An 18,666-nucleotide genomic window follows, 5' to 3' on the forward strand; every position below is an offset into this window, starting at 1 on the left:
CAATCACACTACTGGGTATTTACCCTAAAGATACAAACTTTAGGGTTTTTAAGGATATTTACCCTAAAGATACAAACGTAGTGATCCAAAGGGGCACATGCATCTGAATGTTTATAGCAGCAATGTCCACAATAGCCAAACTATGGAAAGAACCTAGATGTCCATCAACAGATGAATGGATAAAGAAGATGTGGTATATATACACAATGGAATGATATGCAGTCACCAAAAGAAATGAAATCTTGCCATTTGCAATGATGTAGATGGAACTAGAGGGTATTACACTGAGCAAAATAACTCAATCAGAGAAAGACAATTTCATATGATCTCCCTGATATGAGGAATTTGAGAGACAAAGTGAGGAGTTTGGGGGGTAGGGAAGGAAAAAATGAAACAAGATGGAATCGGGAGGGAGACAAACCATAAGAGACTCTTAATCTCATAAAACAAACTGAGGGTTGTTGGGGAGAGGGGGGAAGGGAGACAGTGGTTGGGTTATGGACATTGGGGAAGGTATGTGCTATGGTGAGTGCTGGGAAGTGTGTAAGCCTGATGATTCACAGACCTGTATCCCTGGGGCTAGTAATATATTTTATGTTAATTTTAAAAAATTTTAAAAACCTAGATTCTACTTGGAGATGTGAACACGGACATGGCCGATAAAGTCAAAAGGAGAAAACTGAAAACAGCTCTCTGCCACAGTTGATCTGCTGTATCCTCTTTTTACATCATGAGTAGACATCTCTGCCCAGGGAACTTTGTATCAGGTTCAACTGCTGGTTTTGTTTTCTCATGTTTTGTTTTGTTTCTTTTATCACATTCAATTTGTATCTACACCTGGTCTTACTGCTCCTGTAATAGATGAAAGGCCTATTGTCAGTAATTAGCATATAATTTGCATGGAAGTATTGCACCTACCGTTTTTAAATGCCTATGAGAACATATACATCTGCCTTGGTACCCAGGAACATATCCATTATTATCAATAATTATTATTATCAATCATTATTCTTTTTTTTAAAGATTTTATTTATTTATTTGACAGAGAGAGAGATCACAAGTAGGCAGAGAGGCAGACAGAGAGAGAGGAGGAAGCAGGCAGAGAGCCCGATGCGGGGCTCGATCCCAGGACCCTGAGATCATGACCCGAGCCGAAGGCAGCAGCTTAATCCACTGAGCCACCCAGGCGCCCCATCAATCATTATTCTTGACCTATTAAGATGATGCAGAGATATCCGAGCTAAAGCTGAAGATCAGAGCTATATCATTGTCAGAGGAGAGGCAAGCAGCCAGGGCTCAAACCCCAAAACCATGGTTAATTAATTGACTGATCTTACTAAGCTTCAGTTTCCTCATCTATAAAATGAGGATGATGTATTATCTCACGGGATGGTTATAGTGGTAAAGTGAGAAGATACATGTGTATTAATAAGTGTCCACAAGGAAAATAGAGATGTCTCGGAGTATTTAAAACAAAGGGAATTAAATCTAAGGAATTCGATGAGGTGAGAAAATGCTCAGAAACCAACCAGGAATCAATAAGGACAGACACTCAGAGTTTAACACTGGGAAGCCCCTATCCTATGCTAGGGAGGAAAGGAGGTGGTTTCCCTGAGCCACCTTTGCAGAATCTAGAAGCACAGAAGAGGCGTCCCATAGGAGGCAGGAATATAGAAGTAAGGTAGCTGTTGCTAGAGGTGCAACCTCAAGTCCACGGGGCTTAAAAGTACCCTGCCTTCTCCCTCTCTCCCATCCTCCAGCTTTCTATCCCTGTCTCCTATAGACAATACCCACATTAAATCCCAGAGCCTGGTTTTGCAAAAAAGGTACATGTTATGTACCTTCTCAGAATCTCAGCCTCAGCTTCACACATCTCTTGGGGTGTTAACCCCTGGTCTTGCACCGCTGTCCCTGCAATGATCACCTACAGCTGAGGCTGTATGTGAGGTGCACTAAGGAGTTAGCACTCAGCTGCACTGAGAGACATCCCCATTACAGCTGTCCCATCTCTGTATAATTCCTCCATCTTATGACCTTTGTACTAGGTAATGTTTAGGAGGTCATTTGTGAGACTTAGCCCCTTAGCTTCAGACAATGATCAGTGACAAAGCATCTTAACTTGGCCTTCACAAACTTTTTAGGTTTCATATAGGTAAATATCTATGCGTGACAACAGGATTAAAAGCTTTCACTTAAGGGGTACCTGGATGGCTCAATCAGTTAATTCTCTGACTTTGGCTCAGGTCATGAATGCAGGGTCCTGGGGTGGAGTCCTATGTCAAGATCTGCTCTAAGCAGAGAATCTGCTTCTCTCTCTCCCTCTGCCCCGCCCCCATTCGTGCTCTCTTTCTTTCTCTCAAATAAGTAAATAAATAAAATCACTTTCACTGAAGAAGGCAAGAAAATAAAAGCAGTCATGCTCAAAATAAGTAGAAGAGAGAAAATAATAAAGAGAAGAGGTAAAGACAAACATAACACAATAAAAAAGATAAAAGATGAAATAAGTAAGATGAAAAATGGACAAACATAAACAAATCAATGAAGCAAAAACCCGGTTCTTGACAAGATAAATAAAATTGATTAAAAAAAAGATAAATAAAATTGATAATCTCTAACTAGACTCATCAAAACAGAAGAACACAAATACAACAACATCAGAAACACAAACAATATCACGGAAAAAAATTACAGAGTTAAAGATCCTATAAACAGTAAACAGATAATAGGAGAATATTATTATGGGTTCAATTATACCCTCTAAAAAGATATGCTAAGTCCTAACCCCTGCACCTATGAATATGACCCTTTTAGAAATAAGGTCTCCGTAGATGCAGTCAAGTTGAAATGAGGCCATTAGAGGTGAGCTCTAATCCAATATGGCTGGCATCCTTATATGAAGAGGAAACTATATGATACACACACAAAGGATGCCGGGTGATAACAGAGGCAAAAAGTTAGATAAGCAACTGCAAGTCAAGTAATGCCATGAAGCAATGGCCAAAGTGAAAAGTCAGGGAGAAGCAAAGAAAGATTCCACCAAGTCTGAGGAAGCATACTGACACCTTGGTTTGGACTTCTGTCTTCAGAAACAGTGAGAGAATAAATTGTGATGGCTTTAAGCTGGTGAATTTGTGGTACTTTGTTATGGCAACCCTAGGAAATTAATACAACTGTGAAAAACACTAACACTATGCCTTTGACAATTTAGGCAAAATCAACAAATTCCTCGAAAGATAATCAAAAATGACAAGAAACAGAATGTCTAAAGAGCCTCTATTAAAGAAATGGTAACCCTAATGAAACAGACTCTCCCAAAGATAACTTCAGACACAAATTCTTTCTCTAGTACATTTGAGGAAATATTTCAGGAGTGAAAATTCAAATGCTACCCCACAAAATAGACAGATATTCAGAAAGATCCCAAATGAATACATAAAGCCAGTATTTCTCCAATAACATAAACAGAAAAAGATACTTAAACAAATTAGGGGCACCTGGGTGGCTCAGCTAAGCATCCAACTTATGATTTCAGCTCAGGACATGATCTCTGAATCATGAGATGGGGCCCTGCCTTGGGCGGCTGGCTCAGCAGGAACTCTGTCTCTGTCCATTATCCTCTCCCTCTGCCCCTCCCCCAACTCACATGTGCTCTCTCTCATAAATAAATAATTTTTAAAAAACAAATAAATAAAATATCCACCATGAACATTACTACACAATTTTAACAAAATATTACAGAAGCAAATCTATCAACTTATAAAAAATGATAATAAATACAACATGATCACATGGGAATTACCAAAGGAGTACATGTTTTGTTTAACAATGAAATATCATAACGCCATCTATCATATTAATGAATATAAGAGAATATCTATATAAATGTCTCAAGAGATACAGAAAATTTATATAACAAAATTTAATTTTCACTCATGGTAAAAGTCTCAATCAATAGGAATAGAAGGGAATTTCCTCAACATGATAGATCTCCAAAAACCTGCAGCAGACCTCACCTATGAGTGAAAAACTAAATACCCTTTTTTTGTAACATGGGAAACAAGGCAAGGATGACTCCTATCACTCTCTTCAACATTGTACCAGAGGCCCTAAGCAGTACAATAAAGCAAGAGGAAAAAATGAAGGAAAGGAAGTAAATCTTTCTATATCTTTTCTTTTTAAGATTTCATTTATTTATTTATTTATCTATTTGGGACCACTTACAACTCCATAAGAAGACAGACAAACCAAGTTTAGAAAAGATTGAACAGGGGTGCCTGGGTGGCTCAGCTGGTTAAGCATCTTCCTTCAGCTCAGGTCAAGATCCCGGGTCCTGGAGTCCTGGATTCGAGCCTGTGTCAGACTCCCTGCTCGGTGGGGAGCCTGCTTCTGCTGCTCCCCCGCTTGTGCTCTCTTGCTCTTTCTATCTCTGTCAAATATATAAAATCTTCTTTAAAAAAATAAAATAACAAGTAAAAAACACTGAATGGACACTTCAATGGGCAAAAAAACTAAACAAACACTTCTCAAAAGAAGATACACAAATGGCCAATAAACACATGCGAAGGTGCTCAATGTTATTACTTTTCAGGAAAATGCAAACCTGAAAAACAATGAGATACCATTACACATGCACCATAATGGCTAAGTTTTAATAAACAGACAATATCAAGTACTGGCAATGATATAGAGCAACTAAAACTCTCATATGTTGCTACGGGGAATCAAAATGTTGCAACCGCTCTAGAAAACAAACTAGAAGCTTCTTTCTTTTTTTTTTTTTTTAAAGATTTTATTTATTTATTTGGCAGAGAGAGAAATCACAAGTAGGCAGAGAGGCAGGCAGAGAGAGAGGAGGAAGCAGGCTCCCCGCTGAGCAGAGAGCCCTATGCGGGGCTTGATCCCAGGACCCTGAGATCATGACCTGAGCCGAAGGCAGAAGGTTTAACCCACTGAGCCACCCAGGCGCCCCAAACTAAAAGTTTCTTATCAAATTAAATACGCACTTACTTTAGGACTCAACTATCAAATTCCTAGGAATTTAATAAACAAAAATAAATGAAAACACATGTCCACATAGAAACCTACACGTAAGTACTGATGACAGGTTTTTTCACAATAGCCAAAAATAGGAAAGACATGAAATGTCCATAGGTGGATGAACAAATTGTGGTATATCAGTACAATGGGATACAACTCAGCAACATAAGGAACAAACTACTGGCACATGAAAGAATACAGATTAATTTCAAAAACATGCTGAGCAAAAGAAGTCAGATACAAAAAAGTCCATGATTACGAAATTCCAGAAGAGGCAAAACTAATACATAGTGACAGAAAGTGTAACACTGGTTGTCTGGGGCCAGGTGGATAGTGAGGGGGAAGAAAGGAGCTTTTATAGGCAATAGAAATGTTCTATATCTTGACCTGATGGTGTTTCAGAAATGTATACATTTGCTAAAAACCCACGGACCTCATGACTTAAAATGTGTTTTATTGCATAAAAGAATTACTAAATAAAGTTGATTTTTAAAATGTCAAGGTTAGGAGGCACCTGGGTGGCTCAGCCCATTAAGTGACCAACTCTTGGTTTTGGCTCAGTATCCTGAGATGGAGCCCTGGGTAGGGTTCTGCACTCAGCATGGAGTCTGGTTGAGATTCTCTCTCCTCAACCTCTGCCCCTCCCACCTCTCACACTTTCGTTCTCTAAATAAATAAATAAATAAATACTTATAAAGTAAAATGAAACAAAATGTCAAGGTCAAGAAGACAAAGAAACCTGAGGAATTCTCCGAGATTAAAATAGACGGAAGTGACATCACAACTAAATGTATCCCATGATCGTGCACATTATCAGGACAGTTGACAAAATCTGAATACGGGTTATAGACAAAATCACAGTACTTGGGGCGCCTGGGTGGCTCAGTGGGTTAAGCCTCTGCCTTTGGCTCAGGTCATGATCTCAGGGTCCTGGGATCGAGCCCCACATCTTCTCCCTCTCTCTCTCTGCCTGCCTCTCTGCCAGCTTGTGATCTCTGTCTCTGTCAAATAAATAAAATCTTTTTAAAAATTAATCACAGTACTCTATCAATGCTATTGTGATCTCTGTCTCTGTCAAATAAATAAATAAAATCTTTTAAAAAAATCACAGTACTCTATCAATGCTAAATATCCTGATTTTTTTAAAGATTTTTTTATTTATTTATTTGACAGAGAGAGATCACAAGTAGGAGAGAGGCAGGCAGAGAGAGAGAGGAGGAAGCAGGCTCCCTGCCGAGCAGAGAGCCTGATGCGGACTTGATCCCAGGACCCTGAGATCATGACCTGAGCCGAAAACAGAGGCTTAACCCACTGAGCCACCCAGGCGCCCAATATCCTGATTTTGATAATTCCACCATGGTTATACAAGACAAAGTATTTGTTCTTATAAAATATTTAGACAAAGGAACATAAAATTCACAATTAATTATCAAATGGAACAGCAAGGGAGTAGGGGAGAGAGAACTGTAAAGCAAAGAAAGAACAAAATATTAACAAATGGTAACTATGTACAAAGGTTATATGAGAGTTTTTATACTATTGTTTCAACTATTAAGGAGGAATGAAATTATAGCAAAGTAAAAACATTTTAATGCAAGATGATTATCTAGATGGGGGAAGGGAGGCAAAAATAACTATTTTTTAATTATTAATTGTGCTATCTCTCAACCTGGAGGCTACTGAAATTATTTATCCAATTTATCCTATTAATAAGGAAAAGACCCAGGCTATTAATAAGAAAAAGAACAGGCTACCAGAGTTGTCTAAGTGGTTCTATGGGTGGTTTAGGGAAAAAGAAAGGGAATTTCTCAGGGTCATTAAAGAGAGGGGAAACCTCTCCAAAGATAAAAGCATGCACTCTCCCTCAAGAAGACAGATGGCATCGAATCTCTTAAATCATAGTCCAAAAGAACATTTCCTTCTTTTCCTATTCATCTCTGTTTCCCCAGTAAACTAAGTCTTACTAGCAAAAACATTAGTTTGTAAGTATTCACAAATTATCACAGGAACAAACAGACAAACAAACAAATGACAGGTTCCACTGCACCTTTTCTCCTTGTACCTATTGAAGTAGGCAGAGAAAACATCATCAATTCTCTCCTCACAGATACAATTGTAGGTCTTAGAGCACTCAATAGTTGCTGTTCTTGTTGAGCTTAAAAATGCACATTGTCCTCTTCCAGAAGAACTCATGAAGGCATAGTTACTGTAGAATAGAAAACACACATGGTCAGCTGTTTAGGGATGTCTGGGTGGCTCAGTCAGTTAAGCATGTGCCCTCGGCTCAGGTGTGATAGGTTCCCTGCTCAGTGGATAGCCTGCTTCTCTCTCTTTCTCCCTCTCTCACTCACTCTTGCTCTATCTCCAAATAAAATCTCTAAAAAAACTAAAACCTTCTTGAATAAATTTATGAGCTGGCAAGAAGCAAATTAATGCTCAGGCTGAGGTTAAGTAAAGATGGGAACCCAAAAGTGTAAGTGAAGGACTGAAGTCATTTTTTCCCTTCATTTATACACTAGATTAAATATGAATTCCACTCAGGTTTCCATATGGAAGACAACCTACAAAGAGTTGAGACCCTGAAAAATGTATCTTCAACATACACTACCCTTGAAAAGTCTCGAACCTTGGACTTAAACGAAGAGAAAATGAATAATCCCACCTAAGAATCCAAAATTACCAACGATCCCACATGCAATTTGTATTTGCTATATTATTTGAATATCCAAATCTCCTACAGAAATAAATAGATAGATAGATGATAGAGAGATAGATAGATAGATAGATAAGATAAATGAAACTAAGTATCTTGGGAGGCATAGGCAGGAGATGTGTTCAATATGTACAGATGAGGAAGTGAGACGTGTCACGTATAGATACTGTAAGGAGAGCATGTGCCTGCTGAACACAGGAAAAGAAGAAAGAACCAAGTAGCACTACATGTCTCACTCAAAATACACATTATGCACATAGAAACATCCAAGAGGTCTTACTTCACCTCCTACTGGGGACGCTCATACTGGCCCTCTGCCTAACAAACTCGAATAAAACCCTTAGCTTGCTCATCAGGATCACTGAAAAGCTGCAGCTGTCCCCACCCTTACACTCTCCTGCCATCTCCCTACTAGAGCAAATATGCATGCTAGTCACAGAACCTTCTGATTGTTGAACCCCATTACTCAAAACTCAAGTGATAGCCTAGAAACCACACCACTATCAGGAAAGGGGGATGCAGAAGAGTCAGGCCATCCGAAGATTATGTACCTAGAATTCAGGTGATCTTTTCACCCATTTGCTCCTTATCCTGAGTGTGATGATTGATGCTATCCCAACCCATTCTGATAAGCTATCCCATTTCTTTCCTCTTGCATCAGGCTACTTGTTCTAAGTTGATTTAATTAACTATATAATTTGAGCGTCTTAATTTGGCCTGGCGTTTCTGTTCTGGGCCTCTGAGCTGTTTGCCTAGAGTGACTCACAGGCCAGGACTGCATCAAGATAACTTCCTGCATGACATCTCTTGTAAGTTTGCTGCTACCTTCATCTCAGTCCTCAAATAATTCCTACAGCAGCTCAAAAAGAAAAAAATCCCTAAACACTACAAATAAAATGACACCAGGAACAAAAGCCAGCAGAAACCATAGAGCAGACCCACAAAACTTCAAAGATTAGAATTATTAGATACTAAATTTAAAATAAGTATGTTTGATATCTTTCAAGAAATAAAAGACACCTTGAAAATGTAACTAGCAAGATTTAAAAACTTAAACCAGAATCCCTAGAAATAAAAAATATGTTATGATTTTTTAAAAATCGGGGCGCCTGGGTGGCTCAGTGGTTAAAGCCTCTGCCTTCAGCTCAGGTCATGATCTCAGGGTCCTGAGATCGAGCCCCGCATTGGGCTCTCTGCTTGGCGGGGAGCCTGCTTCCCCCTCTCTCTCTGCCTGCTTCTCTGCCTGCTTGTGATCTTTGTCTGTCAAATAAATGAATAAAATCTTAAAAAAAAAAATCATTGAACACTCTAACAGAATATTATAACTAAATCGAAACCCAAGAGTTTACAAAATGCTGCACTTCCGAATAAAACTATGGGGATGCCTGGATGGCTCAGTTGGACAGCAGGTGACTCTTGATCTCTAGGTCATAACTTTGAGCCCCACACTGGGTGTTGTGATTAGTTAAACAAACAAAGAAACAAACCACAAAACAAACAAAAAAAAACTATAGTGAAGGCATATGTATGTGTGTGTGTGTATATATACACTTATATTTATATTTATAAATAATATAAACTAGTAGTATACAGATTGTACGATGGTGTTATGCCCTGATAAACCCCAAACAAATTAAAAATACCATAAGTCAAAAACGCATGTAATAAACCCACCCTACTAGCTTAGCCTAGTGTACCTTAAATATGATCAGAACACTTGTGTTAGCCTATAGTTAGGCAAAATCATCTCACACAAAGCCCATTTTATAATAATGTACAGAGCATCTCATGTGGTTTATTGAATACTACACTGAAAGTGAAAACCAGAATGGCTGAATGGGTATAGGATGGTTTTAAGTGTACTGGGCTGCTGATCCTCATGATCATGTGGCTCACGGTGAGCTCCAGCTGCCACCACCCAGCATCACAACAGAAGATCATACCGCACATCACCAGCCCAGGGAACGATCAAATTAAAGATTCAAAGTACAGTTTCTACTGAATGCATACTGACTTCACCATTGTAAATTAGAAAAATTGTAAGTCAAGCCATTGTTAGTCAGGGACCATCTATAAAGAAGTTTCAAATGAACTTTAGGGATCCTAAGTTCTTAATTTGTGACTGTGGGAGGGATCACTATAGCTGAGCCAGGATGGTCCAGTACCGTCATATCACTTTATGATTTGGGTTTGGTTTGTGTACCTCATAATGCATACTTCTGAGCATGTTTAGCATCAAAATTTTGTTCATAATTTGTACATTTCTCTCTCTTTTTCATTATACTTCCTAAAACATTTTCTTCATCATTCTACTTATTCTTACCAATGACCTCTGTGTGAAAACCATGTGATAGAAGAGATTCTTTTTAGATACAGTCCTCCCAACCCCAGCACCAACGTTTGGAGCTTGAATGCATTCCAGAGACTTACATCCCAAAAGGTGGGCCAGTGTTAATCCATTTCCATTGTTGTTCTCTATCATCATATGATAATCCAATCCAGTAGTTATTCCTATATATTTGGGATTGAATATAGGCCTATAAGGAAACAAAACATATCATGTGACTAGCCCCATCTGTTAGATGAATGAAAAGGAGGAAGGTGAAGGTCCCAGCTGTTTCTTGGGACAGTACTCTGCTACACACCACACCGCCCTTCATCTCTACTTCCTAGAAAACCCTCCCTCCCCTCCACCATCCTCGTGCCTTTATTTTCCGAAGCAAGTTTTTCCTCAAAGATTATTTACTTAATGCTAAAAATGCCTGCACTCTCATGGATTATTTAAAACATGAAAAAATTTTAAATCTAAATATCTAACATTAGATTTGTTAAATAATGTCTGTCACTATAAAACTACCCAAAATCATGCTCTAGAAAAATATTTAATGGTATGGAAAGTGATGATTACTTATTATTAATGAAAATAGTAATCTTCACAACAAATTTATTAAAATAATAACTATATGTGGGAAGTTGTGCACCAAAACCCTCAGCCTCATAGGAGAAAGGCTTGCTATAGTTTAGTAGTTGGAAGGGGTGAAAGGAAAAGGGACAGTATTTGGAAATATTTCCTATGTCAAAAAATGTAATATGGCAAAGTAACATTTTACATAATGTCTGATTAAATGACTGAATATATTTTAAAATATAGGTTTAAAATAAGTGAATTTTACTGCAATAAACATTATTTTATGACTTGATACTATAAATTTTTTATGTTATGATGATAAAACATCTATTAGATTTGCATATAAATGTGCTGTTTTCCTAAGAGATTATTAGAGGTATAGGCTGATCTTTGAAAATATTTCTCGTAAAAATCATTTTGTGTGTGTGGATAGTTTTTAGTAGTAGTAAATTTAAAAGATAATTTTGATACTGTTGTCTATTTTCTTTTACAATTCCTTTTGAAAGATATACATCACTATACAATATATTAGAATATTGAAAATATTATAGAAAATGTTACCTGTAAATGCCATGAAAATCACCATGAGGCTAATTTGTAAAACTGTTATCACTTTTATATTCCTCATTATTATCTCCTTTTTGCAGATGGAAAAACTGAGATCCAGAGGTTAAGTAATTCACCCAAGGTCACCCAGGTAATAGGTGGCAGAACCGGATTTGCAGGATCCCAGGCAATCTGGCTCCTGATTCCTAACAGCACCTAGTGGATTAGGTTCCTCCAGGTTCTTAGTTGCCACCCTGCTAGGGTAAGTAACAACTGCCTCCAGGCTATAAATACTAAAGGGTTAAGGGCTCCATCGGAAGGAGAGGCATACTTTTCAGTGAGTTGTTGTCCTGCACACACCTTACAAAAGGAAATGAATGCAAAGACCCAAAATGAATCTTCAAGGGAGTTTCCATTTTAGAAAAAATAATGGTCATCATGATAAATAATATATACTGAATGCTTAGAAAGTAGCAAGATTATCTATGCTTATCAGTAGGAAGGGTTTTCTAGAACCCTTACCTTTCCCACCTACATAATTTTTGCTCACTCAACAGACACAACACAGAGACTAACTGAAGGTCCCTCTTTCTGGACTTCCCCCATCCTCAGTATCTTGGACCCAAGCATGGGAGACACAGTTAGGAAAATAAAAGTGGATGTAACAGTCCATGATACCAGTTCGTCTTTATCATTTATCTTCAAAAGTGATGAATTATAACTTTGGCAAATCTGTTTACATCTGTTCCAGTTTTTACTTTCAGGAATAAAATAATAACACTTTATTCCATAGCAGGACCAGCAGTTTCCAGAGAATTTGCCTACAACATATAAGGTGAAACATTATTTGGTATTCTGTTAAATAATGTAATATACTTATCAGCCCTCCATAATTAAATAAAATCTTAATAGCTATCAATAATGATAATATCAGGTTCACCAAGATTCTAGAATGCCAAGTGATATCTTTTATACTCATTGCAGCATCATTCACAACAGCTAAGATATGGAAACAACCCAAGAATCCATTGATGGATGAGTGGATAAAGAAAATGTGGTATATACATACAAATACTATTCATCCTTATAAAGAAGGAAATCTTGTCATGTGTAACAGCATGGATTAACCTTGAGGATATTATAATATCCTGTGAAATTAGTGAAATAAGTGAAATAAGCCAATCACAGAAGGACAAATACTGGGAGACTCCACTTATATGAGACACAAAAAATTGTCAAATTCAGAAAAACAGAGAGTGAAAGGTGGTTGCCAGTGGCTAGGGGAGGTGGAAATAAGGAGCTTTTGTTCAATGGGTATATAGCTTCAGTTATGCAAAATGAGTAAGTTCTAAAGTCTGGTGTACAATATAGTGCCTATGGTTAACAATACTAATTGTAACTTAAAAACTTGTTAAAAGGGTAGATCCCATGTTAAGTGCTCTTAACCACTCCCCAAGAAAAAGTGAGATGGGAAAACTTTTGGAGGTATTGGACATGTCTACTACCCTAATTGTGGATGCTTTTATAGATACACGCATATGTCCAAACTTGTCAAATTATATACACTAGATATGAGCAATTTTTCACACATACATAATACCTAAATAGAACTGTTTTTTAAATAATAAAAGTAAATTTTTAAAAAGACTCTGGGATGCCTTGTAAATAAAAGAAACACAATTCTTTGGAATTTTTTCTTTTCCTCACATATTTTATAATGTACCAAATTTTTAAAATACTATTATTTCTTTAATAACAGATAATATAAATTCCTGCTACCATGTCTAAAAGATATTAAGTAAGCAAAATTGTTTTGCAAACTCCAAATCCTAAACAAATATTTAATACTTATTGATTAACCAGGTCAATTTGTTCCATCATTTACATAACAGATTGTATTATATGAGATTTAATATTCTTATCTGTTGGATGTTTTTAAGGGTGTTATCACACAGTTATACAAACACCAACACCTTGGCAAAACTTGAAGTACTACAGAGAGTGTACCAAACATGTGAGGTCAAAGCAGAATGGAAACACACACACAATTACCTTTATGAGAGCATCCAAATAAAAGGCCTTGCGCCCATTTTAACCTAAGTATATTTTTAGTAATAGCCTCCATTTTTTATGTCAACCACAAAGTGGAGTGTCTAATTTGCCCCCAGGTCCAAAATGATCCACATTTTCATGGAAGCTGACATGTTATTTCACCTTCCAGGTGAAATCCAATAGGAATGTAGGAACTTCCACTGAGTTTGGGGAGATACAGAACTCTATTAATCCCAACACAACTCCTGGGTCCTCAGTCTCACATGTTACACAGGCAAATCCAAACAGTCATATTACAGCTTGAGGTACAAATGAAAAGGCATCCAGTAAGCCTGCCTATTAGGCCTCAAAGCTTCTGGAAGGGGAAGAAATAATGGCAAATCATGCAATCTTTCATTCAAGATGCCCTTCATACCTTTATTTTCTCTCTGATATGTCCTATTTGTAAAGAGTAAATCCTGTTTCTTTTTTTGCTGAAGCAATTCATTTTTGAGAATGTTATATTCTAAAGTCTTATATGTCAAAAGTTTCTCCTTTAAGTAGCTGTCATTTTGCAAAATTTGGTGCTCTCGAGTCAGGTTTTCTATCATTTCCCTCTGCCGACGGTTTTCTTGAGTATACTGAAAAACTAAAATTAATAGCATAGATATAATACAGAAGTACTCATAACGCCTGAATATTAAAATTTAAAACAAAAGAAAAGATCTCACTTTGACAACCACCCATTTCATTACTTTAAATGGTTAATGTGATATTTAGAAAGTAACACCTCAATAAACTGACCATACAAATGGAAACATCAAACTTCCTGTTATTAGTAACTTCCGCATAGAATAAATAAAATAAGATATCTGAATAAAATCATGATGGTAACACCTCACCATTCAGTTCAGTTTCTTTTTAACAGTCAGCACATAATTTTATTTTATTTTTTTAAAGAATAAATGAAACAAGATGGGATTGGGAGGGAGACAAACCATAAATGACTCTTAATCTCACAAAACAAACTGGGGGTTGCTGGGGGGAGGTGGGATTGGGAGAGGGGGAGCGGGCTATGGACATTGGGGAGGGGAGGCGAACCATAAGAGACTATGGACTCTGAAAAACAACCTGAGGGTTTTGAAGGGTCAGGGGTGGGAGGTTGGGGGAACAGGTGGTGGGTAATGGGGAGGGCACGTTTTGCATGGAGCACTGGGTGTTGTGCAAAAAGAATGAATACTGTTACGCTGAAAAAATAAATAAAATAAAAAAAATAAATAAAAATAAAAAATAAAAAGATTTTATTTATTTTAATTTTAAATAGGTACCAGAGTAAAATCCAGTCAGACAACACTTAGCAACACATTACCTGAGCATGAAAATCTGCACTAAGAAACGTAAAGTAACAGCACCATTATTACTGGAGTAGATCGAATATCCACAGGAGAAAAGAGAGAAAGACGTAAATATGTACATTTATCTGAGTGTCACATGTTAGTGATTTTCTCTAAAGATGTCAAGAAATCCAAATAAAAGATAATATTTGAACTCAAGATCATCTAATATCCACATAAAAAATCAGTATTTTTACTAAACTATATCCTCATTACATAATGGGAAAAAACGAAGAGAAAGTCATACTTTATTTGCAACAGTTGTTTTATGGGAATGTGTGTCTAAGATTCACAATGGTTAAACTCAGAAGGCATGATATGATGAAGTCCTGTATCTGAAGGAATGTGATATATCATACAGCTCATTAACCTACACAGCCACTGGAATAGCTAAGCACAATGAAAATGACACTGTGACATATGTGGGACATTCTCTGATGATAGCCAGGGAACAATTAATGAAGCACACTTAATATTTGTGCAAATAGTGGTCACTATTACTCAAACTCGAAGCATGTATTTTAATTACTCACTCTTTGTCCCCAACACAGCAACTGTTGCCAATAGTAGTAAACACAGGATCCCAAGAATTACTGCAATGAGATACCAGGGCACTGAAAACCCTTTAAATAAAGAAGAAAGATAATTATCAGGAAGCGTCTTGCTCACTGCTAACCTTAACGTGGGGTACTATCTGAAACAAAGAGACAATCTTCCTAAAAATTTTAGAAAAACGTATCATACAAATTGATTTAATTTTTGACCTAGGAACTACAGTTTTTAAGGTCTCAGATTTCTGATGATATACACCCATTGTATAAATCCTACACACAAGAACAGTCCTCTAGGATCTTAAAAGCACTTCCCCTATAAATGGCATAACATACAGAGTTGTCCAATCACTATGCTGTACACCCGAAACTCACAAACATTGTATGTCAACTATAACTCAATTAAAAAATTACAAAAAAAATTTAAGAAAAAAGTAGAGGGCAACAAATATAATAAAAATTTGTAAGAATCCATACTGACATGTATACTCCTTCCTATGACCACAACGAATGATGAAAAAGAAGGAAAAAGCAGTCATTTTTCTTGAGGAATTGGTAGCCAACAGAGTATATTATGAGGCTGGAAATGTGATCAGGGTCCACTCTTAAAAGAGTTTCTAGAAATCAACTGTCCTTTCTTTTTCATCAATTCTATTTTTCCCTAGACAATATTACCTTTATCTTCCTACTTTTGAGGCCCTGTGTCTGAGAATTCTATCTCTGTCACTAAATTAAGACAGTAAAAATTATTCTCAATTTAGAGTCTGTGACAATATTTGAAGGTAGAAGGTAAGAACAGAAAAAAGAACAGAAAAGGTGCCTGGTTTGCTCTGTTAGTTAAGAGTCTGCCTTCAGCTCAGTTCATGATCCCAGGGTCCCAGGAAGGAGCCCCACATCGGGCTCTCTGCTCAGCGGGGAGCCTGCTTCTCCCTCTCCCTCTGCCTGCAGCTCCCCTGCTTGTGTGCTCTCTGTGTCAAATAAATAAATAAATAAATAATAAAGACAACAGCAAAAAGTAAATGCTCCTTTGGAATAATTTTCTGTTTCTCCATTGCTAATTAAGGATTGGTAAATATTGGGACACCTGGGTAGATCAGTCAGTTAAGCATCTGCTTTCAGCTCAGATCATGATCCCAGGGTCCTGGGACTGAGTTCTGCATCAGGCCTCTTGCTCACTGGTGAGCTTGCTTCTTCCTCTCCCTGCCGCTCCCCTGCTTCTGCGCGCGCTCTCTCTCTCTTCTTTTTTTCTCTCTCCCTCACTCTTTCCCTGACAAATATATAAATAAAATCTGAAAAAAAAAAAAAAAACTTTAAAATAAAAAGAAAAAAATAAGATTGGTAAATATTTAAGACACCTAAAAATTTTTGTCTGAATAAAAACATTGTTTCTAACAAATATTTTAATTTCTCAAACATTCTCTAAGAGTTTTATTTCTCTAGGAAATGCAGTGTTCTCTTGAGACTCTAATTTGTCCTTTACGTTTTAAAGCCCTCACGAGTTCCTTGGCGAACCATAAGAGACTATGTACTCTGAAAAACAACCTGAGGGTTTTGAAGGGTCAGGGGTGGGAGGTTGGGGCAACCTGAGGGTTTTGAAGGGTCAGGGGTGGGAGGTTGGGGGAACAGGTGGTGGGTAATGGGGAGGGCACGTTTTGCATGGAGCACTGGGTTTTGTGCAAAAAGAATGAATACTGTTACACTGAAAAAATAAATTAAATGAAAAAAAAACTTAATTAGCTTTGCAAATTTGGAACAATTTGTTAATTTCTCCATTCTCACAAACTTAAAAAAAAAAAAAAAGACTTGTTCTGCTGCTCTACACCATTATGGTTTCTTATTACCATTTGACAACCTGAAGGACAGACAGAAACTTTTTTTCAAATGTCAAAGTTTGACAATCTGTAAGAGATGCTTAAGACATACCTTTGCCATCAGTGTTCCCAGACTTTTGATTCCCACCTGGCCTCAATCTATTTGGTGACTCTGAAGGAGACTGAAGAAATTTCAGGGTGGAATAAATCACTTGCTGATTGCTCATATCTACAATAAGAAGGGAACTATGTTTTGCATTAAAACCTCACAAAAGGATGATTTCTGTCAAAAGAACAATTAAAATGTCGGGCTGCAGAAATATACCGGAGACATACCTAGAGGTCTGTGTGTGTATGTGTATGTGTGAATGTGTGTTTAACTCCTTCAAGTGCATAAAGCACGTGGACTGAGCCTGAATTATATAAGAAATGGAAAACCTCTTAATATTTCTGTTAAAATCATTTATACTCCTAGTGATTACTGCCAAAATTATTAGAATATGCAGAAAGAATTTTCTTTTTTTAATCTCCCAATAGATTGAATAGGTTGGGTCCTATTCACCCAGCCAATTTAGCTCAAAATGTTTAACATACATATAAAAATGTTGGGCAAAATTGCCACCAGTATAAATTACTGAGACACTTTAAAACTATCAATTCAAAAAATGAAAATTCTGTTTTTGGAATTCTGAAAAAATGTAAATATCTTGCCTTAAGAAGGCCTTAATACACATGTTCACATCTACATATAAATATTTAAAAGTTCTTGCATTCTTTTCAATTATGACATGAGTCTACCAGAGCGTTTCTCAACGTACAATCCATACACCATCTGCAAAATAATTATTAAAGGTTAACATCACAGATTGGTCAACAATCCAGACTCCAGTGCCCTGTGCAAGATGTGCTGAGAAAAATCTCTCAGTTGAAGCCCAGTTGCCCGTATTTTTAATCTCAAAAGATTCCGTCTGTATTTGAACTTTAGACATAATTTTCTAGTGTAAGATGTTGCAAGAGAAGCCTCTGTGAAAATAAAATTGTCAGCAGGCAGTCATTGCTTAATATCCATAAAGGATTCAATCTCTTAAATGGATATCAATATAAAAAGAAATTATTAAATAGTAAACCTTTAAAATTTACCTTGGTTCTTTTATGAGTCGGTGTGAAAAGAGACAGAAAATACGGAAAACAAATTGCACATGTAACTATATTCTCTTTAAATTTGTTAATTTACAAAATGTCCTAAACTTAATCACATTTTCCCTAATTTTGTAAGGAAAAGAGCCTTTTCTATTACACAGTCTTTAGGGAGGATAATATGTACAACATTCAGACACAAAGCAAAAGTCACAGTGTATCGAGAAAAAGAAAATAACCTCCCATGAATGTTGCACTACAGTTTTCACATGCTTAAGTGTTAATGCAGGTCTAATGCAATCAGTCCCATATTCACGCCAAGCCATTTATAATAAAATGTTACCTTCCTAGAATCTTTCTTTCCACAGTATCTCTTCTTTATCAGTGGCACTAGTAGGACACTCAGATAACAAAGATCGGGGGGAAGAGCAGACATTACCTGTGTCTATGCCATGCAGGGATGGAGGCGGAGAAAGCTGATCCAGAAAAGACATGGAAAAAGTTGGCCTCTCCGACCCTGGATCCCTTGCACGCATGA

At 37.0% G+C, this 18,666-nt stretch overlaps 1 protein-coding gene across 2 annotated transcripts; it reads right to left on the reverse strand.

Annotated features, from left to right (window-relative positions):
* Window positions 1-4,163: 4,163 nt before the first annotated feature.
* On the reverse strand, window positions 4,164-18,666 carry LOC123946792 (killer cell lectin-like receptor 2). Of its 2 annotated transcripts, none has more exons than XM_046012543.1 (8): window positions 18,568-18,666; window positions 17,104-17,220; window positions 15,163-15,252; window positions 13,672-13,884; window positions 11,883-12,025; window positions 10,181-10,287; window positions 7,085-7,243; window positions 4,164-4,426 (listed from the first exon to the last, which is right to left on the reverse strand). In XM_046012543.1, the coding sequence occupies exons 1-8, from the start codon at window positions 18,662-18,664 to the stop codon at window positions 4,306-4,308; spliced, it is 1,047 nt and encodes a 348-aa protein (XP_045868499.1). In that variant the 5' UTR covers window positions 18,665-18,666; the 3' UTR covers window positions 4,164-4,305. The 2 variants fall into 2 exon arrangements, with proteins under 2 accessions (XP_045868499.1, XP_045868500.1); XM_046012544.1 differs by lacking the exon at window positions 4,164-4,426 and adding an exon at window positions 4,563-4,600 and having other exon boundaries at window positions 18,568-18,664.

The sequence above is a fragment of the Meles meles genome, chromosome 7 (genome assembly GCF_922984935.1).
Source record: "Meles meles chromosome 7, mMelMel3.1 paternal haplotype, whole genome shotgun sequence".
NCBI lineage: Eukaryota > Metazoa > Chordata > Mammalia > Carnivora > Mustelidae > Meles > Meles meles.